General features: G+C 56.8%; 1 protein-coding gene across 4 annotated transcripts in view; it reads left to right on the top strand.

Annotated features, from left to right (window-relative positions):
* ACTN4 (actinin alpha 4) overlaps window positions 1-22,093 on the top strand; it is a 70,422-nt gene that overhangs the window by 42,492 nt on the left and 5,837 nt on the right. For 2 of the 4 annotated variants that reach the window (XM_074369708.1, XM_074369705.1), the window contains exons 3-15: window positions 137-256; window positions 3,269-3,355; window positions 4,411-4,498; window positions 6,127-6,205; window positions 7,429-7,510; window positions 9,292-9,377; window positions 12,534-12,626; window positions 14,323-14,553; window positions 15,140-15,287; window positions 18,760-18,910; window positions 21,300-21,408; window positions 21,623-21,763; window positions 21,850-22,032. In XM_074369708.1, the coding sequence (XP_074225809.1) occupies window positions 137-256; window positions 3,269-3,355; window positions 4,411-4,498; window positions 6,127-6,205; window positions 7,429-7,510; window positions 9,292-9,377; window positions 12,534-12,626; window positions 14,323-14,553; window positions 15,140-15,287; window positions 18,760-18,910; window positions 21,300-21,408; window positions 21,623-21,763; window positions 21,850-22,032 (1,598 nt within the window). Of the gene's footprint in view, window positions 1-136; window positions 257-3,268; window positions 3,356-4,410; window positions 4,499-6,126; window positions 6,206-7,428; window positions 7,511-8,230; window positions 8,317-9,291; window positions 9,378-12,533; window positions 12,627-14,322; window positions 14,554-15,139; window positions 15,288-18,759; window positions 18,911-21,299; window positions 21,409-21,622; window positions 21,764-21,849; window positions 22,033-22,093 lie in introns of all 4 variants that reach the window. The other 2 variants (XM_074369706.1, XM_074369704.1) reach the window with 1 other exon arrangement.

Raw genomic sequence — 22,093 nt, 5'->3', positions numbered from 1 at the left:
GTCCCACTGCTGCTGGGGGAGAGCGAGGCCTTTACCGTCTGCAGAAGCCGTGCAGCCGTGCAGCCGTGCTGGCCTGTTCTAGGCACAGTGGGGGCCTTAAAGCTCCTCTCCCTCTCTCTTGGTGTTTGGCCCTCAGGGGAGCGGTTACCTAAGCCAGAGCGGGGCAAGATGAGAGTGCACAAAATCAACAATGTGAACAAAGCACTGGACTTCATCGCCAGTAAAGGAGTCAAGCTGGTCTCCATCGGGGCGGAAGGTGAGCTTGGATGGGGCCCGACCTCTGCCTTCTGAACAGAACCTGTGTTGGTGGCAGCACACACACACACACACACACACACAATAATCCACTCCAAGACTGGGGAATCCAGTATGCCCAGTCATGTGGCACAGGCTTCTTGCATGGGGGAGGAATAGCTTTCACTCGGACCCTGGACACCCTCACTCACCCTCCTCGTGCTGGACCCCAGGGTCACAGACTGACTGTGACATGGCATCTCTCTGTGCCAGGAGTACCTTCGCCCTTAGGCCCTGCCTGGTGTCTGTGGGCGAGAAGGGCACTCCAGGCCTGGTGTCAGGGCTCTGGGGCAGGGAGTGTGAGTCTAAAGGTCAGTAGCTAGACTTTGCTGGCTGCACAGCCTGGGAGAGTGTGGTCTTTTGAGTGGATACCCAGGGTCCCCTGGGCCCCGTGCGGATACCCGGGACTGTGACCGCTTACTCCAGACCCTCACTGGAGCAGCAGTGTGCTGGAGTGCTGGCCCTCCAGCTGCAGGCTCTTGTCTCCAGCTCACAGGCACTTGTCTCCAGCTCACAGGCGCCTTTGGAGACTAGGTGAGGCCTGATGGAGCCCAGAAGCTCCCCATCAGCCTGGGCTTCCAGTTCTGCTCATTAGAGCAGGGTTTCCTACGCCCGACATCCATGTTGTCCCAGCTTTTAGAAAAACAAAGAAGACTAATTGCCATTAATGACAGGGCTCTGAGAGTTTGGCCAAGACTCCAGGCCAGAATACGTGTACCCTGTTCCAAGGCTCTGCCCCCGCCTGGGACCTCTCCGGGGCAGGGTGCCAAGCCTTGCATGCCACAGTCAGTCAAGGTGGTTGGTGGTGTTTTTTTTCGTTTTTGTTTTTTAAATCAAAACCCAGAATTCAATCAGACCCTGAGATTTTTTGTCTTTCCATGGATCTTTCCTCCTGGCTGCCCTCCACCCTTCTGCTTCTCACAGCTGCATTGATTTTGCTCAAATGCTCACCTGTAAATAAAGAAGGGCTTAGAGGAGAGACCCATGGCAGTCATCAGTTTTCATTTGGGGAAAACCTCCATCTAAAAATTTTCTCTGTTCATGCCCAAACTGGTTCACTCCCCATCCCTGTGACCATCCAGCCTCCGGAGAGCAGCTGACTGGAAACGTCCCAAGGGCTTTGGAATACCCGAGAGCCCCAGCCCCCACCCGCCCCCATCTCCCTGTCCCCCAATACCATCTAGGCAGTTGCAGGAATATGGCTTCCTGGTGGGGGCTGTGAGAGCGGACAAGAGTCGGAGGCACAGCTGCAGGCCCGAGTAGCAGCTGGTGGGTGTGTCATGAGAGCGGCCGTCTTCCTCCCCTCACAGGAGCTCTCTGAGCCCTCCATGACCAGCTTGCTTTTGGCACCAGCTGGGTATGGGTGCTGCGGTCTCCTCTCCAGATGGTACCCGTCCCTGGCTCTGGGGTGCCTGGCCCTCAGGAGGAACGCAGTGTAGAGTTCCTGAATGAATAACCACCTTTGCTCCATGCTGGGAAGGCTTGGCCTGGTTTCCGGGTGTGGGGTTCTTAGGCCCTGGGAAAGGGCTGGACAGACATCGTGTCCTTCCCTTGCCTCCTGGCAGCCAGCTATGCATATTTCCTCATCCTGAAACCCTAAAGCCGAAAGCTGCCCTCAGCCATCAGCTCCATGACTTCGCTGTGGCGAGCTTCTCATGGGACTAATAGAGCCCTTCCCCTTTCCTCACAGGTGTGTCCTCAGGAAAGGTTGGGGACCACTCTACCTCCTTCCCAAATCAAGCCCACCTAGAGTTTTCTGCTCTCGAGGCCGGTGAGCGAGGTCTCTGGAACTGTGCCTCCCTGTCCTCTCTCCTCACATCCAGTGTGTGAGATGCGTAGGGGCGAGAGGCCTCAGAGGACAGCCAGAAGTATGTCCAGGCCATGGTCTCCGGGATGAGGCCACTTCTCTCACCCGGCAGTAGACACATATGCCCGAGTGCTGCAGAGGTGACTTTTCTCTTACGTTGCTGAAGCTGAAGAATGTATGGTCCAAACCCTTCTCTCTCACTCCCTGAAGTTTGAGAGAGTGGTTGGTTTTCAGTTCGTTAAGAAAGCATGCATTTATCAGCCAGACCATGTGTCCCCTCTCCCCTTCCTACACATCATGTCTTTCTGAAGGGCCGGGTCCAGGCACTGGGGGTGCATTGATCACAAGGGTAGACCGTGAACAAGCGAACAAGCCAACAAACGTCAGTGTGTGAGGGGAAGGGCAGAATGTGGGAAAGAGAGGCGCCGGTATGGTCAGGGGAACTATTCTGGGGAAGTGACATATAAGCAGAGGCTTACAGCATGGGAAGGACCAGCCGTCTGAGGGAAGTATCCAGGGGTGCACTTCAGGGCAGGGGTATGACAGGAAGTGTGAAATCCTTAAAGCAAGAAAGAGCTGGCTTGCTGAAAGGATGCAGCTAGAGAATGCCGAGGAGGGAGGGGCCGGGTCACCCAGGACAGGCCTTACACGCTGAACTCTGGAACATGGGCCTGTTTCAGGCGTAGCCGGGCTTTCAGCAGGCGAGTGGCACAAACCTGAAAAAGCGACTGCCCTCACTGCTGTGTGGGGGTGGGTAACGGGGGATGGAGGAGGCAGTGGCTTGGACGAAGGTGGCAGCAGTGGGGTCGGAAGGAAGCGGACAGACTCTCAACAGAGACCAGTGCAGCACACCCCCGCTGGCGGGGAGGCATGCCCACAAAGGTGTGATGGGGGCTGAAAACGCAGGGCCCAGTTCCTGGGAAAAGGCCAGGGTGGCCGAGAACACATGTACAGAAGCCTGGAGACACTAAGCAGCAGAAGACTTTTGGGACAGCACTTCCCAGAGCGTCCAGAGGACACCTCCCAGTAAGGATGGTGGAGGGCAGCAGGCCTGGGCGGCTCTGTCCTGTGATTGGAATTAATCCCTAGACAGCCGGAGACCAGCTGGGGAGTCTCACTCTGGTTTTAACAAACTTCTCGCCCTCTGCCCCCTTTCCCTGCATGCAGAGATTGTGGACGGCAATGCAAAGATGACCCTGGGAATGATCTGGACTATCATCCTCAGGTTCGCCATCCAGGACATCTCTGTGGAAGGTAAGAGCCAAGAGCCCACTGACCAGCGAAGAACAGCCTTTTCTCCACACCCTGCTTCCACCCGAGTTGAGGGAAGTTAAATTAGGATTTCGGGCATTTTGTTTTCGTGCTTCAAGGCTCTTTTCTATTTGCGGGTGTCACTCCCAGGGCCCAGCCCTGCAGAGGGGTGGTTAGTGGAGGTGCTGGCCCCGGCTGCAGATGGAGGGGGTCCCTGCTGCAGCCGACCAGCTCTGGCATCCAGCCAGAGCACTTTTGCTCTTTCAGCCTCCCTCTCAGGGACCCTCACACCACCCTTGTCAAGCAGGCATGATTGGCCCCATTTTACAGTCAAGGAACTGGAGTTACCAAACAAACTGTTGATAGATTCAGGTCTGGTCTCGTTCTCTTGGGGGTGAGCGCTTGCTTTCACTCAGCCTCCCACCCTCGGACCTTTGCCTCTGTGGACCTGGAGTCAAGTCCAGGTGCCACAGAATGAGAAAAGCCACTGGACCAGTGTGTGGAGGAGGCTGCTGGCGACAGGCCACAGCAGCGACCAGGACCAACGTGTTCCCTGCCCTCATAGCACTCCTAGTCAGAGCTGTCCACAGGGAGTAGAGGGACCTCCTAAGACCCTGCCACTCTGCTTCTTTGAAACCGCAGCCAGGTCTGGAGACCTTGAGGGGGCTGGGCCCTTGGCCAGTTCTTCATTCTATTCAGAAGAGGCCAGGCCAGCATCAAAGGCTTATTTGACTGTGTCTCCCAGCAGTTAAAGGCATAGGCTTTGTGGTCAGAAACATGGCTCAGGTTCAGGCCCTGATGCTGTCCTGTCACTGCCACTTCCTGGGGTGACACTGGACAAGTGCCCACTCCTGGGGGCCTGGCATGCTGGTCGTGGTGAGGATCAGCAGAGGCCTGCCCGTATCGAGTGGAAGGGCTGTTGCTACTGTTTCTGTCTGAGGACCTCTGCCCCAGGTTCCGTCTGACCTTTACGCCTGAGCTGAAAGTGTGATCCAGCTGGACTGGGTTCTGAGCGTTCAGTTTTGAGCCAGTGCTCACTGTCCTCATGTGTTTTGCAGAGACCTCTGCCAAGGAAGGGCTCCTTCTGTGGTGCCAGAGAAAGACGGCCCCATATAAGAACGTCAATGTGCAGAACTTCCACATCAGGTGAGCTGAAGCACCCCGTCCACGTCAGGCCCATGCTTCTTCCCAGGACCTGAGACACTGCCTTCCCATCTGCCCTCTTTTCCTGTGGTTTTGTTATGGTCTGTGAGATGCCAGCTCTCAGGGAGCCCTCCCCCTGCCCTGACCCCCATGAGCCCCTTGGATGTTCCCTGCATCCTCTGGGGCAGGCAGCAGTTGGCCTTGCCGTCCCCGGCTGAAGGGGTTAAGAGCCATCACTCTGGCAGGCCTTTTAGAATCTTCTTTCTCCCCAGGCAAGGTAACTCAGAAGCAACAACAAACTCTTCCTTTATTTTGACCTCTCAAGAGGGACTCGTCCTTTAGAGCTGCTAGTGAATTTAGTGCTGGGGAAAATGCACTGTGTCCTTTTGGCCTGTCACAGGCCTGCTCTCCCTCAGGCGAGAGAGGGAAATGAATGTGTCCAGGAGCGTGGCGTGGCCTGGGGGTTAGGAGCACAGGCTTTAGGGGCGGCCCTGAGTTCAGATCTGGTCTAGCCCTGTGACTTCACCCCTCTGAGCCTCTGGTGTCCTCCTCGGGTAGATGGACCAGGCAGAGGGCACACAGGGGAATGAAGAACAGGGCCTCAGGATCCACAGAGGTCGTCCTGTGTCCTCAGGCTCCCTGGGGCCCTGGCACTGGACTTTGGGGACCATTGTGTTCTACCATGAATAGCATGTGGTCCCTCCCTTGTTCTCTCTGTGTCTCCTTCCTCTTCCTGCGACCAGCTGGCTGGTCCTGTGTGCACTTCTCATTCCTTTATTTATTCAGTAACTAAATATCTCTGGAGTGCCTACTGTGTGCCAAGAGCAGGGATACAGTAGCACTGAAATAAAGTCCCCGCCCTTGGAAGGTTACACTGCGGCCGGGGACCCTGTGTTCACAAAGCTGTTCATAAACCAATAAAGTAATTTCAGGTAGTGAGAAGGGCCATATAAAGATGACAAAATAGGACGCGGTAATAGAAAGTAACCAGGAAGAGCCCCACGGTCAGGGGGGTCTTTCTAAGGAGGTGACATTGAACTTGACCTCTGAGGGAACTAGCCGTTATAGGAGCTCAGTGAGGAGGATGTGACCAGTCTGGCCTGTGACCAGCCGTCACTTTCCTCTGAACAGAGACCCTCATGCCAAGCCACATCCTGGCATCTCGCCAGCCCTCGGGTCGGGTCAGCCAAGGTGCAGAGGGCCCGGCGCACAGGCCCCACCTCCGCAGCCGCTTGTCCAGCTCAGTGGGCCCCGGCTGCCCCGTTAACCGCAGTCAGATAGCACTTGTCACGTGTTAGACATCAGCCTAAGCCTCACGTCTTTACTCATTTAATGCTCACAACAGCCCAATGCGGTGTAGGTACTGTGTTTATTCCCATTTTGTAGACATGGAAACTGAGGTAGCAGGAGGTTATAGGATTTGCCCAAGGTCACGCTGACAGTGTGAGTGAGGGGAAGAGCCTGGATTTTCCCCGGACTGTACAGCTCCAACTTCACACCCACGCCAGCCTGCCACACCTCCAAACTACCTCACTGAATGGGAGTTCATCATTCCTGTGGGTGTCCAGGGTCCACAGCGCTCCCATGACAGTGGGAGGCCCTCCTCATAACCTTGGCCTTTCCATCCTCAGCTGGAAGGACGGTCTTGCCTTCAATGCCCTGATCCACCGGCACAGACCCGAGCTGATCGAGTATGACAAGCTGAGAAAGGTATGCGTCTCACACTCCCGTCAGCAGCCCACAGACACCCCGGGGCTGACCTGTCTCTGAGCCCCCGTCCCCAAGACCGTCTGTCACTGGTGTCCAAGGCTGGACTCTGTGCTCAGATGGGTAGGCTGGGGAAGCCTTGTGCCAGCTGTCACTAGACCCCAGGCTCGGTGGCTGACTCTTGCCTCTCTTGCTCCCCTTGAGGACTGTCCCCTTCTCCCTCTGTGGGCACTGCAACTGTCTGGTTATTTTAGGGCCTGTCCAGCCATGCCTTCCAGCTCCCCGTACTTAACCGTCTAAATTCTGGAAGCATTCACTCTGCCCAAGGGAGGAGGGGTAAGGCATTCTAAGCCATCACCGCCAGCAGCCCTTTCCTGTTCAGGGTCCTGTTCTGTTTTGCCTGTATAAAGTGTATAAAACCCAGGCCCTGCCCTCTAGAAGCTCCCAGCCTCGTGAGGAAGGCAGGACAATTGTGTCCAGAGCAAACCAGCCACACGAGGCCATGCACATATGCTCAGGCTGCATGGGGGTGGGGAGGAAGTAGGACCGGACCAATGTTGCAGAGAAAGGATGGCACACCTGAGCTGGCTTGGTCGGGAAGGGCCGCTGAGGAAGGAGGCAGCCTAGGGCCAGCCAGGGCATTCCAGGTGGGGTTGACACAGGCCTGCACTTTGCCCATTCAAATCACAGTGAGTAATCAAATTGGAAAAATCACTAGAAAGCTGTGAAAGCATGTGAGAGAGGGTCAGGGTGAAGTGGGCTCTGTAAGCAGTGGGGAGGCAGTGCGAAGGGGTGTCGTAGGGAGGCTGGAACGGGGAAGCGCTCCATTCACTCCCTGCCTCCCCTCTTCCACCGTCAGGCCTGGACCACAGTGTCTGAATTTCAGGGCAGGGCTCTTAATCTGGAGGCTGGAGATGACTGGTTATAGTGAGGAGAGAGCATGCCTGCTTAGTTTCTGGAGAACAGATCATTTTTTTCCTGAAGAAAAGGTCCAAGTTTGCCCCACAGAGGTTTCCAGAGGTGTTCCTTTGGATACGAATTGACCTTATCCGGGTGTCCCCCCCATCTACCCCCACCCATGGCAGCACAGGTGGCTGAGAACTGCCTCAAGAAAGCTTTCCAGTCCTACCCCTTCCCAAGATCTCTCCCTTCCAGGCCAGCTCTTGTTCCTTCTTCTTGTGCATCCTGCCCCTGACTGAGTTCCTCCTCCTCCTCCCTTCCCCTAGGACGACCCTGTCACCAACCTAAACAATGCCTTTGAAGTGGCTGAGAAATACCTAGACATCCCCAAGATGTTGGATGCAGAGGGTAAGTACAACCCTTTCTTCAGTTGGCACCCTGTTTGGTGGGCGTGTCTTGGAACATCAGGTTGCTGGTGGAGCCAGTGAGACTGTCTAAATGAATCTGCATGAACCGGGGACAGTGGTGTCACCTGGGAGCCAGAGCAGGAGCAGCCTGAGCAGACCAGACAGGGATGGAGAAGGGTGGGGAAGGGGTCCTTAAAGAGAGTCAGCTCTCGGGGGCTGCCTTTTGAGCCTGAGCCCAGGAGCCCTTCTCAGGAGGGGTGAAGGAGGCGTCCAGGAGGGTGGCTCCTGCAAATAACCCCAGCCTCTGCCTTCCCCGCCTGCTGCAGGCCTGGAGTCTGGAGCCCACCAAAGTGGAGTGTTTTTCCTTTTCCGCTTTGCCCCATTTCCCAGCCATGCACCACCCCCATCCAGGACCCATGCCTCTGGCCTCTGGTGGCCCTTGGGTTTGACTGTCCAGCAGTCCCTTGAGGCCATTCTCAGAGAGAGGAAGTGGCCTCATTTTAATCCATTTCCCACAGCCTTGGCCTTTTCAGTGACCATGGGGGATGGAGGGGCCAGGGGTGTGGCCAAGCACGCTGGAGTCACCAAGGGTCACTGAAATCAGCCCTGAGGGTCCTTCTCCCAGGATGGCTGTGGCCTGGGAGCCTATGGATCCCGGTGAGTGACCCGCCCCCTCCCCCGCCCCTGCTTGGGCGGTTTAACCCTTGTCGTTCACTTGCAGACATCGTGAACACGGCCCGGCCCGACGAGAAGGCCATAATGACCTATGTGTCCAGCTTCTACCATGCCTTTTCAGGAGCGCAGAAGGTACCGGGCAGGGCCAGGCAGGCCCACCTCGCCGCCACTGCCCAATGCCGCTGCTGCCTCTCGCCTCCCATGCTCACCTCATTTCTCTTGCAGACGGCAGTGGCCTCTCTCCGACTGGAAGCCACACCCCAGCTCCTTGGCATTGCTATCCATTTAGTCTTTGCTCACAGTATCTGTTGAGTGCCTGATCTGTGCCAGGCTCTATTCCAGGCACTGAGGATACAGTCAGTGACTGAGTTGGGCAAGGTCCCTCCACTCATGGAGCTGACATTCTAGTGGGCAAGATAAACAACAGGCATGTTCCTAGATAAAGTAATTTCATGTGGTGACAAGTGCAGTAGAGAACATGGGACAGGATGGTGGGCTAGAGATACATGGGGGCTACTTCAGCTGAGACCATTGGGAGAGGCACGATGAGCAGGAGCTCAAGGAGTTGAAGATGTGCAGGAAAAGTGTTCCAGGTGGCGGGTGGAGCAAGTGCAAAGGCCCTGAGATATAGATAAGCTTGGCTTATGCTAGGAATGACTGGAGACAGTAAGAGAGGAAAGGAAAATGAGGTCGGAGAAGATGACGGGGCCAGGCTGTGTAGGACCATTGAGGTCTGGGATCAGGAGTTTGGATTTTATTCTGGGGCCCCAGGAGACAGTTAGGGGTTTTGCTAAGGTGGTAGGTGGTCACACAAGACATGATTTTATTTATGTTTTCAGAAAGATCAGATAGCTTCTCATCCCTCCAGCCCAAAACAAGGCTTCCTTTCTAGAGCCGCTGGCTGGTGTGTTGCAAACCTAGGCCTGGTTAAAAAAGGAATCCATCTCATTCAGAACCACCTCATCGCCCGGGCCAGAGCCGGGGTTTGGCTTCCAGTCCAGAGCCAGCGCTATTCCTCCCGCATGAGCCCAGGGCCCGGCCTCAGCCGCCCTCCCTGCGTCTTTCACTCTCTCCTGCCTCTCTCTCTCTTTCTCTCTCTCTGCGCAGATATTGTAGGCACTCTGAGGCCAGATGAGAAAGCCATCATGACTTACGTGTCCTGCTTCTACCACGCTTTCTCGGGGGCTCAAAAGGTGAGCTGGGGCGGGAGCACCCCTCACTGCTATGCCTGGAGACTTGCCCTCACCTTCCCCGCTGCGTCCCCACTGCCCGTCTGTGGGTGGGGAGCCCTGGCTGGGCCACAGCGCTCTACAGGTTTCTTGTGACTGTAGGCCTCCGTGGCCCCCACCGGGCTGGCACTGGTCCAGTGCTGAGACGCCACAGATACTCTCCCTGTGAGGTGGGTGGTGGCATCCCAGTTTCTCAGACAGGGCAGCTGAATCCCAGCATCCCTTTAGAAGGCAGAGCTGCAGTCTGGGCCTGTGCTCCTCCACGCAGCTGCCTGCTGCACTGGCTGTGCCGCCCCTGGGAGCGCGGGCTTTCCTCCCCTTCCCTGCAGCTCCTTCCCCTCCCAAACGCCCCAGGAAAGGCTCCTCTCTGCGCCTGCTCCTGCTTCCCAGCTCGCCAGGCCCCAGTCCTCAGCAGCCCAGTGACACAGGCAGGGCAGTCAGAACTGTCCCTTCCCAGTGGCAGCCTTCCCTGAGCCAGGCTGAATCCCCGCTGCTCCTGTCAGGGGCCCGCTGCTTCCACAGGAGGGCGCTCAGCTGCCCCTGGGGAGAGAGGCCCGTGTGGAGGCCTGCACATCTTTGTCCCCTCCGCTTGCCTCCTTGGTGTCTGGTTTTGGTCAGCGGTATATTCCCAGCACCTGATTTTGTCACAGTTGGCAGTTGGGTGGGGAGGAGAAAAAGAAGAAATGAGCTCTTGTTTATTGAGCGTTTACTACGTGCTGGGGCCTTCTCCGAGGACTGCACACGCACGGGCTCTCTGAGTCCCGCACACACCTCGGGGAGGGGTGGGTGCCGGTGTCCCCATTGAAAAGAGGAGGAAACGAAACTCACTGGACAGGGACTTCGACTGCTGCTTCCTTTAGAGCCCCAGCTCCAGCAGGGGCCTTCACGAGGGCAGTCTGCCTGGGCCCCTGCTCTGCCACCTCTCAGTGGGGTGACCTCAGAGAAATCACTTCACCTCAGTTCTCCTGCCTGTACAATGAGGAGCAGACTAGTGCCCACTGTTCTGAGCGGGAAGTGAGCTCAGGCAGGTAAGGGGCTTAGGACGGTGCCTGGCCCTGTAAGCGCTCTACACGTGGCCTGGCAGTAAGAGCAGCCGGCCCCTGCCCACCTTCCTCTTCCCTTGCCACCTACCCAGCTGTGGTTGGAGCTCCTGTTTGGAATGCTCTGCTGAGGGGAACAGGCAGGGAGAGTGGAGGGGACCCCCACCGTCATGGGAAGGCAGGGTCTGGGTGGACAGTAATGGGAGAGTCCTCACCACAAACGCAACTAACCACATGTTTGCTGTTGGACTCACCCCTCTGCGGACCCCACGCCAGCCTCGCTGCCCGCCACGTTGCCCTCCAGGAAGTGTGTTCTCTGTCCCGATTGCCTTCTTGTGCTTAGCGCTGAACTCTGGTGTAGGGGGCCGGAGGCCTAGAGGGATTCGTAGGAGTGGATACTGGCAGGAAAGCCCAGGTTGGAGCATTTGGGAGTTTTTGAGGCAGCTGGGCCCCTCTCATGAGGGAGGAAATAAAGGCCAGGCTGTTGGGAACTGCCCGTCACCAAGGGACATGCAGGATTCCAGCTTCTCCAGCTGTGAGTCCCGCTTCTCCCAGCCTGTGTTTACTTCTCAGGACGGCCTTGTAATGCTTTTATTATTGCTGCTGTCTTTTCCCCGGAGGCTCAATCCAGTCTCTTAAAGAGCACTCTCTGGGTTTCATTTTGTTTTATGAATGCAAGAGCCACCCTAGTCTTAGCACCAAGTATGCCCGTTCATTCCTGGTAGTTTATTTCCCGTCACTAAAGCATTTGCTCCTTGTTCCTTTGCTCACTCATTCATTCATCAACTCTGAGTACCTCCAACATGTCAAGCCCTGAGCTGTGTGCCAGGAGTCCAGCAGTGAAACAGAACACTTCTGACTGGCAGCCCACACTTTTGTGGGCCTGCACAGCAGGGTGGAGCTGAGCATGGGGTGCCAGTTGTCCCTCCAGGTTAGGGGTCAAGGACTAACCTCTGATGCTCCCCCACAAGTTGTGACCTTGGCTGTGCTTCCTGCACTCACTCAGGGCTGGGTGTTCGTTGGCCGGGGCCATTGGTGTGTGTCCTGTAGCTTGAAGCAGAGAGAGTGTGTGTGTGTGTGTGTGTGTGTGTGCGCGCGCGCGCGCGCGTGCACCAACCTCAGCTGGTCCCCCATGCACCTTCCCACCTGGCCTGGAAGCAGCGTGTGGAGGGGAGAGGCTGGGCTTCTGTGCCTGCAGCTGCCTGGGTCTGGAGCCATCCCCAAGCCTCTCTATTTTCCTTCCCCACCACTCTGTAGACCCTCCTCACTATTTCTGTTCCTGTTCTGTTGCCGTTTCAACTCTTCTTCTTGGACCCTTTCTGTGCTTCCTGAAAGGTACCTGGTCTCTGTGTGGCATCCCTCACCCTCCTTCTCCACTCCTTGCATTTTCCCCTCAGCAGGACAAAGCAGGACATTGTCCTGCAGTTCTGGGCAGAGACTAGTCACTGTCTCCACTGCTCCCTACTCTCCGAAGCCCTGGTTCCCCTCCGCCCCGTGGATTGTGACTTCAGCTCAATGAGCCATCAGCACCCTCCTCCAAGGGGGATATTAAGAAGGGGACAGGTGTGCTCTGCCTGCACACTGACAGCCAGACTTCCAGGGGGCACCAGCACCACCACCCCCAGCCCATCCCCACAGCTTCCTGGTGCTCAGCCTCCCCGTAGCCCGCTTTCCTACCCGAGGGGAGCATCCTTTAGGGGCTTGGCCTAGTGGAGGACCCTACCCAGCCTCACCCAACCCTCCTCTTTGTGGGCCTGCTACTCCATTTCCCCCATAGTGGGGCAACTCCCCAACCCCCTTCAGCACCAATAGGGTCTTGGCCAAGAGAGCCCAGGGCCCAGCTACCTGGGCAGGGATCTTAGCAGTAAGCTCTGGGGACCCTGGCGAGGCCCGTCACGACACAGCTGCTCAGGGTGCCATCTTGCTGGAGCTGGGCTTCCTCTCCTTCCCTCCTCCGGGAGTTCTGTGTGGGCCTCGGATGAAACAGCTTTCAGGGGACATGCCTGTTAGGAGGGAGGGTCACCATCCCCCAGGCAGCCCTGACTGTGTGTGCTTCCCCCCACCCCGGCCCCCCTTGCAGGCTGAGACTGCCGCCAACCGGATCTGCAAGGTGCTGGCTGTCAATCAGGAGAACGAGCACCTGATGGAAGATTACGAGAGGCTGGCCAGCGATGTAAGTGTGCCACTCACCCCTGCCCCTGGTGGGCCCGCCAGAGCTGAAAGATTAGGTCATCACTTGGTACTCTTGGTCAAAGGTCGTGCGACACTGCAGAGGGGAGAGCAGGTATGGCAGTGAGACTTTCTAGAAATGGTCACAAGGTTACAGACTGCAGAGTTTGGCCAAGCCAGTATGTGACCCTTTGGGTTGGTTTCACAAGGCTAAGGCTCAGACTGGTGTGTCACCATGCTAGCCAGCTCCTGGGGTCTCGACCTTGGATTCCTACAGAGGTTCTCAAGGACAGAATTTCCTGAACATCCCCACTGCTTTAGAATCAGCTGGGGAGCTTTTTAAAAAATTCCCGTTCCCATGCCCCATCCACAGAGAGACTGATTCTGTAGGATGGAGAGAGACCCAAGAGCTGGTACGGGGATGGACAGGACCACAGTTTGTCACGGCACGCCCCATGCAAGCCCTTCCCCAGCAGGAGCTGCTGTGTCCGGAGCAGCCCTGTGAGGAGGGAACTCGTATTACCCCCTTGCCCAAGTGAGGAAGTAGGCCCAGAGAGCGTCAGGCACAAGTCCAGAGTCATGGGCTGGCGGCACAGAGGCTCAGCCCCAGGCAGCCCCGCTCCAGAATCAGAAACCAGAATGTCACTTGGGAATGTGGGTGTGTTTAGTACATCTCTTCTGGGTCCTCCCCTTTATTTTAAACATTTCCATATTTTAAAAAATTAAAATACCCAAGCTCCCCAAGAGAGGTAGTTTGACTGTTCTTTTAGACCAGTGGTGCCCAGACTTTGAGATTTCACAGACCAGGAAAATTTAGAAAAGTATTTGACAGCCAACCTATAGTGGCCAACTTTTAATTTTGCTAAGTTAAGGATATTTTAGAAAGAAAAAGCTGCCATCTGTCACCACCATCATTTCTAACACCTAGGAAAGGTTATGTCCTAGAATCCTAGCCCTTCCAGAGAGGGCAGTTGGCACCATGCACCAAGATGTAAGAACACAGAGACCTTTGTCCTTGGTTTTCTCATCTTGCTAGAGGCTGGCGTTTGGGAACCACTGCTCTGGGTGTATCTCTGCTGGAGAACAACCGGTTTTACTCTCCTAGGATTGTTCTAGAATGTTCAGTTTGTTTATTTGTTTGTACCGTGTCCTCACTCCATCAAAGACATAAGTATCCCTTAAAAATACAGATCACTTTGTTTTCCAATTGTACTTTCTACTTTTCTATATCCCGGGCCCTGTGCATGGCACTGACCACCCCAGAGTAAGACAGGCACGCCACGGGTTCTGCCCTTGGGAAGCTTACAGTCAGGGGACACTGAAAGCAGTGAGGCTGTCAGACAGTGCTGAGCTCAGTGACAGTGGACTGTTGGTGGGGGGTGATGGGAGAGGCCATCCAGGAGGGGCGTTTGAATTGAAGCTACTCTGCTTAGATGAGGAAAAGGGAGACCAGGAGCAAAGGCAGGAGCAGGAAGTCACCAGAGAATAGCACCACAGTTCCGAGCGGACGCACATTCCCAGAATTCCCAGCCACAGGATCCCAATGGGATTCACAGAGGAGTTGGGCTGGGGAGCAGGGGTGATTTCCCAAGGTGGGACCCTCGAAGATCTAGATCCCATGTGCCCACGAGCTGGGGCAGCCCCGTCAGCACTGGGAAGGTCCCCAGCAAAGGCCACCACGGCTCCTTGTGGGCCCACAGCTCCTGGAGTGGATCCGGCGCACCATCCCCTGGCTGGAGGACCGCGTGCCCCAGAAGACCATCCAGGAGATGCAGCAGAAGCTGGAGGACTTCCGAGACTACCGGCGCGTCCACAAGCCGCCTAAGGTGCAGGAGAAGTGCCAGCTGGAGATCAACTTCAACACGCTGCAGACCAAGCTGCGCCTCAGCAACCGGCCGGCCTTCATGCCCTCCGAGGGCAAGATGGTCTCGGTGAGTTGGGCGGCCAGCGAGGCCCAGGAGGCATGCAGAGCTGCGGGTTCCCTGGGAGGGGCAGAGGGGCAGCCCCAGACCACTCCCAGGCTTATTTGGCCAGCATAGTCTTTCTGAACTAGAATGCCCAGCTTTGGGGTTCAGGGTGTGGTGGGGAGCTGCACTTAACATTTTACTGTGTTCCTTCTTCCCCTGTCACTCCCTAGAATTTTACACCCATCCCCAAACCACACCATAGTTTGTATGCAATTGTTTGAATTTGGACCCCCAGCTGACTGTGACTCCAAGACCTCCAAATGCTTGAGGCCCCTTCACAGGGGAGGGACAATATTCACTGGACAGTCACCTTCTGACTCCCATAGCCCCATCTGTGGCACTCATTGATTTTCATTCATTCATTTGATCCAGAGGAATTGATTGCACCTGCCATGTGCTGAGCCCTGTCTAGGCACGAGATCCAGCAAAGCAGGGATAGATGTGACCGCAGCCTACTTCTGCTGCCTTCCTGTCAGCATCCTTCAGGGGGCAGCACCCTGCTGGCTGCCCCAGCTCCCTGTGATAGCCCTGTCCTCTCCTGCCCCTGCAGGACATCAACAACGGCTGGCAGCACCTGGAGCAGGCTGAGAAGGGCTACGAGGAGTGGCTGCTGAATGAGATCCGCAGGCTGGAGCGGCTCGACCACCTGGCAGAGAAGTTCCGGCAGAAGGCCTCCATCCACGAGGCCTGGACCGACGGTAAGGTCTTCCCAGCTCCCTCACTCCTTTCTTCTCTCTCTCTCTCTCTCTCTCTTTCACACACACACACACACACAAACACACACACACACACGCATGCACACAGAGCCCCTTCTGCTTTGGGTCCCTTTGTTAGGCCTCCTTTCCTTCTGCTTGGGAGCATGCGTGTCAGAAATGCTGCTCTGGGTTCATGCAGCCCCGGCAGCAGGAAACAGTTTGGGGCCAGGTCTGCTCAATCTGCTCTGGCCTCAGAGATTACTTACAGGTGGGCCCCTTCCTGGGTCATTGGGAGCCAGTCATCCAGGAATGCAGCTAAGTCCCAACCCAGCTGCACAGGGAAGTGGCTGCTGTCCCTGTCCCCTCTGCTACACCTACTCTCAGGATGGCACCCCACTGGGCCAGGCCTGGCTTGGGGTGGGCTCTCCCATCTCTGGCAGACTGTGTTCAGACAGCCTGCCTTCCGTCTCCCACACCCTTTGTGACCATGGACTTCACACTGAAGAACCCATGCGGGATGGCCCATGATCCTGAGCAGAGTCCTTAAAACAGGCCCAGGAGCCGCTTCCTGGCTCTGCTCCCTGACCTGCAGCTGCTGCTCACTGACCACCAGCCACACAGCCTTCAGTGTGGCCCACCCAGGGAGCTCTTTCTCACCTCTGTCCTGTCCTGGTGCCTCCCCCAAGAGGCCTGGCCACCCTGCAGGACGGCTTCTCCCAAAAGGGCAGCAGTGACTCCGGTTTCTCGGCAGCTCTGCAGCTGCCTGTTCCTTTGGCTTGGAATGTGGAATTCCATCACGTCCCTGGCCCTCGGTCGGGACCCACACCATGGCTAAGATTCCAGATCCCAGGGGCCTGAAAGCCTTCAGGAAATGGCCAGCGCCTGGGAAAGTGGGGAGCTGTCCACTGGGCTCCCCGCCTCATACTTCTGGCTGCCTCCTTTCCGACCCTGCCCCGGCCCTTCTGCCACTACTCTGCCCAGCGGGTTTCACACTTCCTTGCATTGCTCGGTGTGGTTTTTTATCCCTCCCACCTTCACAGTTCCCCATGAGATCCTCACTGAGCCCCTACCCACCCATTTATTTGGCCAGCAGCCCCAAACTTGACCAAAGGCTGAGACCCACCCAGAGGCACCTGTACAGAGCCTGCCCTGTCCCTGCCAGGATGCGAACATGCAGCTCTGCAGGATCCACAGACCTCGTCCCACATCCCATGTGTCCCTGCTTGCAGCCCAACTATGGCCTCCTCACATTAGCTCAGGCCAGCTCTTCTCCATCAGTAGTACCCTGATCCCTCCTCTGCCATGGAGGGAATGCGGAAGAGAAGCCAGAAGGAAGAGGTAGCCTGAACCAGGGATGCAGACCCCTCCCTCTGCCTCACAGAAATGGCGCCCATGAGTTCTGCCCTCTAGCCCTGAAGGAGGGGGTATTGTTGGCATTTAGTTCATTTGTTCATTCACTTATTCACTCAACAAACACTTCTTGAGCCTCTTTCCTGTGCTCTGTAGTTTCCCAGGTAGGTGAGGTCCCTGCCCAGGGAACCCACAGGCCAGCAGATTTTGGCATTTCTCTTGCCAGAAGACCCTTGGACACATAAGGGGATTTGACAGCACCCGTGTCCCAGGCTTGGACTAAGCTGTCTCTTTCTGTCATTATCCATGTGCTGTATCTCCATCATCCTTTCACAGGCTCTGGGCGTCATCCCTGTGGATTTCCCTTCTGGTGGCCCCTTATCGGCCCTTCAGCACCTCTCCAGGGGCTCTAGGAGGCCCTGGGAAGATGGTCTCCTGAGGCCAAGGGGTGTGGGTGTGACAGCCGACCCTGGGAATGACTCTGGCCGGCCTTCACCTGAAGGCATTTAGGAGATGTTAGCTCAGTCTTTAGCCAGTCTCAACTGATTCAGTGGCTTCCACGCACCCCTGCCCCACCCCAACGTCCCCGCAGGCACTTTGGCATCTGGTTTTGCCCCTTGCATCAGCCCAGAGCCCCCAGGCAGACCTGCCTACTCTCATTCCCAAGACTTGAAGCCTCTGTCCTTTGAAACACCCAATTATGCAAAATAGGAGGACAGACTGGCCTCCGGACCCCTCTACATCCCTGGGATCCAGGTGTAGCAGCCTCCTCCCCCTGGGGGGGGGGCACCATCACTCTGTGCCTCCTCACCATCCCCCACAGCCTGTAGCAGTGGAAGCTTCTCAGAGGGTGTTAGATTGTCTGGGGAACAGGCAAAAAAGCGAGCTCACATCGTGCTGCCCCTCGTCCTGAACCCCAGATGGCCATGGCCCCCTCCCCTGATTCTTCCCAGTGCACCCCTCGCCAGCTCTCTTGCTGAAACTCTGCTGAGGCAGAGAAGCAGTAACCTACTATTTCCAGCTCCCACCCTTGGGAGAAAGCAATTTAGAGAAGAGAATTGCAAGCTTGCCTTTGTGGTTGAACCCACTGCCCCAGGGCTAGGGTGGCTGGGCCTGTGGTGTCAGTCTCCCAGGCTGCTGCCCCCTGCCTGCGGGTGCCAGGTCCTGTCCTCGGGGTGGCTGAGATGTGGATGGTGCTGGCTCCAAGCCCACCCTTCTCGAGCATCACCTCCCTGAGGCTTTAGGTTTGGGCTGGCATTGGCCCCATTTTACAGACGAGGGAACAGGCAGGGAGAGACAGCATGCCATCCCCTGCTCCGAGTTGCTGCCCCAGACAGGCAACTGTTGGTCAGATGCTCTGGTGCCAGCTGAGGAGGGGGTCTCTGAGCTGCCACTCCAGGGGTAGCCCAAGGTAGCTTTAGGGGTTGGGGGTCCCAGTCACCTTCCCAGGCCAGTGTTTCCCCCTCAGTTCTCTGCAGTACTTTACTGTGCTTGCAGGGCACGCTTGAGCTTCTGGGCCTGCGATGTGTAATTAGCCAGGCTCCAGGGCTAATAACAGTGTTCCTTCCTTCCTTCAGAGGGCCTGACAGTGGGCCCTGCGTCACTGCAGATGGGAAGCCCTCAGGATAGTGTGGAGCAAAGATGTGTGACAGGACTCCCACCCTGAAGGGGCCTGGCCCCCAAATGCCAGGGGACAGGCATACGGGTCAAGCTCCTGGGAGGCTCCCCCTTCCCCAACCCTGCTGAGTCATGGGCTGCAACCACAGCTGCTTCTCCAGACCCCGGCCCTCCCTCTGCAGATGAATGTACACCTTTCCCATCTGGGGTAGCACAGTCCAAATTCTTACAGCCTGCCAATAAAGTTTAGAACACACAGTTTGAACTGCGATATCTGTCTCATGCCCACCAACCGCAGTGTCTCCCGATTCCATCCATGATATAGTTGGGCTTAGATGCTCCTGTGGAGGGCCAGGAAAAAGGTTCTGGAGGCTTCTGGCCTTCATGGCACCCTCCTCAGTGAGGCAGGTTGTGGGGTCTGCATCCATTTCCCTCCCTCTGGTTGGACAGCCCTCTGGGCTCCGCTGCACTGTTGTCTGAGCACCTCCTGCCCCCCACCCCACCCCAGGGAAGGAAGCCATGCTGAAGCACCGGGACTATGAGACGGCCACCCTGTCGGACATCAAAGCCCTCATCCGCAAACACGAAGCCTTCGAGAGCGACTTGGCCGCGCACCAGGACCGCGTGGAGCAGATCGCGGCTATCGCCCAGGAGCTCAAGTACGTGTGGCCTGGTGGTCTCCTGTTACCCGCTTCCCCTCCAGCACCCTACCCAGAGAAGTGGTGGGGTCTCCTGGCCCTTTCCACCCTCGCCCCCGCTTTCAAATGCCAGGGAAGGGCCTCATGGGATGATGCCTTCTCTTCATCCTGGATGAGACATAGAAGCATCTAGATTCTCCAGCACAAGGGAAGTCTCTGACCCCTTGTCCTGATTCCTCAGGTTGTCAGGGTCCCTGGGGCTCCACCTCCTGTGCCTGCCACACCAAGGAGACCCCCTAGGCCCCTGATGTGGTGGGCAGCCTAGCCCCCGCTTCTCCCTGAGGGAATCGGGCTGCACAGAGAGCCCATTGTTCTGTCCGGCCCCTTCCCTCTCCTGCTCAGAATACACTTATTGTAAGAGCTTCCAGGCAGCCAGTTCTCTGCCCTCCCTTCCCCGCCCCAGTCAGATAAACTTGTGCACACAATTAGTACACTAAGCCTCCAGAGCCAGTGAAAGGGGGCCTTATTCCACCAGCAAAGCGGCCAGCAGCAGGCAGGGCCTAGGGAGTGGGAGGGCCAGGCCATTACTTCATGGAAAATCCACAGGCCCTGGAGGGGCAGCAGGGCTCCCAAAATAGCTGTCTGCTCAAAAATAGGATCCTTGGCTGGAACTGCCCTTTCCAGACACCCCCCATCCTGCCACAGTTATCCCCAAAGTTCTGCCTGTTCCTACAAGCCTGAGGCCCAGCAGTGATGCCTGGTGGAGCCCCATGCCGGACAGGGCCAGTTTCCTCCCTGACTCACTCTCTCCACACTGCCCAGCTGCTTTGGGGGTTCCCCATTTGCTCACCCAGAGGCAGGAGTACCATGGACCTTCCACAGTACCGGAGACACAGCGTCCTTATTGGCACTGTTGGGAACCCCTGTACCTGGCACTCCCAGGCCAAGAAGAGTGAGGTCACAGATGCAAATGTCCACCATCCACAGGGGTTGCAGGGGGTGGAACGCTGGCAGGTTCCCCCCATTGACAGGCGAGCCCCTGGAAGCTGGTGGGAAACAGACTTGGAGTAAATCCTAGGCCAGCCTAATTCTCAGGCACTGGGGAACAGCCATGTGAAACCCATTACCCTGAGCCAGGGAACAAGCGGTCCCTGAGGCAGCTTTCTGGACAGTAGCCCTGCCTGGAGGAGAAAGGGAGGGCTGTTTGGGGTGCTGTCCGTTCCCCTAAAGATGAGTCAGAGGGCTGAGGTCCAGCCAGCAAGAGCCTGGAATGGACAGCCAGGCTGATCGTTGATTAACAAGAATGATGCTCTGTGTGTACCAGCTCATTTCACCCCACAGCAGTCCCACATTACAGAGTGGGGACTGAGGCACACTGAGGCACAGAGAAGCCAAGGGGCCTGCCCAGCATCACACAGCTAGGGAGGGAGTAAGACGGGGATGGAGCCCAGGCCGCCTGGCCCTGGTCTGGAGCAGCCCCCTGCTCCTCCCCCAGCCCCTGTATTCTGCCCGCCCACCTAGCTCACTAGGCAGGTGAGATGATCCCTATGTCCTATTCCTCCCCCAAGTTGTTCCCTGCTCCCCACCCCTCACCAGACCCCCAAGGTTTCGCCTGTACACCACCTCCGTAGGTGCCACTAAGAGTATCCTAGTGTCTGGGCCCCAGAAGGGAATCCTGGGGCTGATTAGAGGGAAAGGGGGCAGGGGGCCAGGAACTATTGTATCAGCACCGTCTTTTCCTGAACCCCAGTCTTTCCAATAATAACAATGCCCATTCCCTAATCAGCTCACTTTTTTTTCTTAAATATATTGTTAATTACTTTGAATGAGATTGCAGGCTATTTATATATTTTTTCTTAATACCCATCAAAATAAGTACACAACCTTTAATAAATAATTGTTGCTTTTTACCTGTTGGGGGCCAAGGGCACTCTCAGCACTCTACATGCATTAAGTAACTTGGTCTCCACAATAACCCCACCCCCGTTTCACAGATTAGAAAACTGAGGTATCCAGAGAGAATTCAACCGCCCTGGATCACACAAGTACAAAATCGGAGAGCCGGCATTCCCACACGGGGAACTTGGCCCCGGAGCCTTATTCTCTAACCAGTGTTCTCTGCTAGACTTTCTTTAAATGGAAAAAGTCCCAATACAGGCATGATTGAGGACCGCACTCTGGGAGCCTTGAGTCAGCTTCCAGTGACAGAGCAAAGCAGGAAGCCCTGCCACCTCTGGTATTCCCGCCCCCCAATTCCTCCGGCCTTGGACCAGACGGGTGATTGATGGAGACTGTCCTTAAGTGTTGCTGTGCCCTGGTACCCTGGCCGGGGACACACTGTGGGTGGGTGGGTCCAGCAGATCCTTGACTGCCCCCTGCTGGGTCTCATCACCCTCTGCCCTGCCCACAGCGAGCTGGATTACTACGACTCCCACAACGTCAACACCCGCTGCCAGAAGATCTGCGACCAATGGGATGCCCTCGGCTCTCTGACCCACAGTCGCAGGGAAGCCCTGGAGGTGAGGAGGAGGGTGGTGCCACCTGCTGAGCTCTCTGCCCCCCCTTGCCCTCAGGGCTGCTGGGGCAGCGTGGACGATGCTTAAACCCTCCAGCTTCCCCTGACCCACCCAGAGGGGATACACCCTGACCCTTTGGTGCCCCCAGACCTCTCCCCACCATGCACCCCGACTGACCTGCCTCCTCTGTCCCCATCCCTCCCAACACACACACCAGAAAACAGAGAAGCAGCTGGAGACCATTGACCAGCTGCACCTGGAGTACGCCAAACGGGCAGCCCCCTTCAACAACTGGATGGAGAGTGCCATGGAGGACCTCCAGGACATGTTCATCGTCCACACCATCGAGGAGATCGAGGTCCGCTCCTGCCCGCCCTTCTCGTGGCTCCTGGGGCCTCCTCGGGCCTGGGCTGCCCCTCACCCTTCTCTTCCCTGGACACTCAGGGCCTGATCTCAGCCCACGACCAGTTCAAGTCGACTCTGCCAGATGCCGACAGGGAACGGGAGGCCATCCTGGCCATCCACAAGGAGGCCCAGAGGATTGCCGAGAGCAACCACATCAAGCTATCAGGCAGCAACCCCTACACCACCGTCACCCCCCAGATCATCAACTCCAAGTGGGAGAAAGTAGGTGGCACCCACCCACTGGCAGGGCCAGGACAGGGCTGGCAGGCAAGGGGGCCCCACC

Source organism: Camelus bactrianus, chromosome 9 (assembly GCF_048773025.1).
Source record: "Camelus bactrianus isolate YW-2024 breed Bactrian camel chromosome 9, ASM4877302v1, whole genome shotgun sequence".
NCBI classification, from domain to species: Eukaryota; Metazoa; Chordata; class Mammalia; order Artiodactyla; family Camelidae; genus Camelus; species Camelus bactrianus.
The sequence above is the reverse complement of the archived record's forward strand: the minus strand, read 5'-3'. Positions and strand labels throughout refer to the sequence as shown.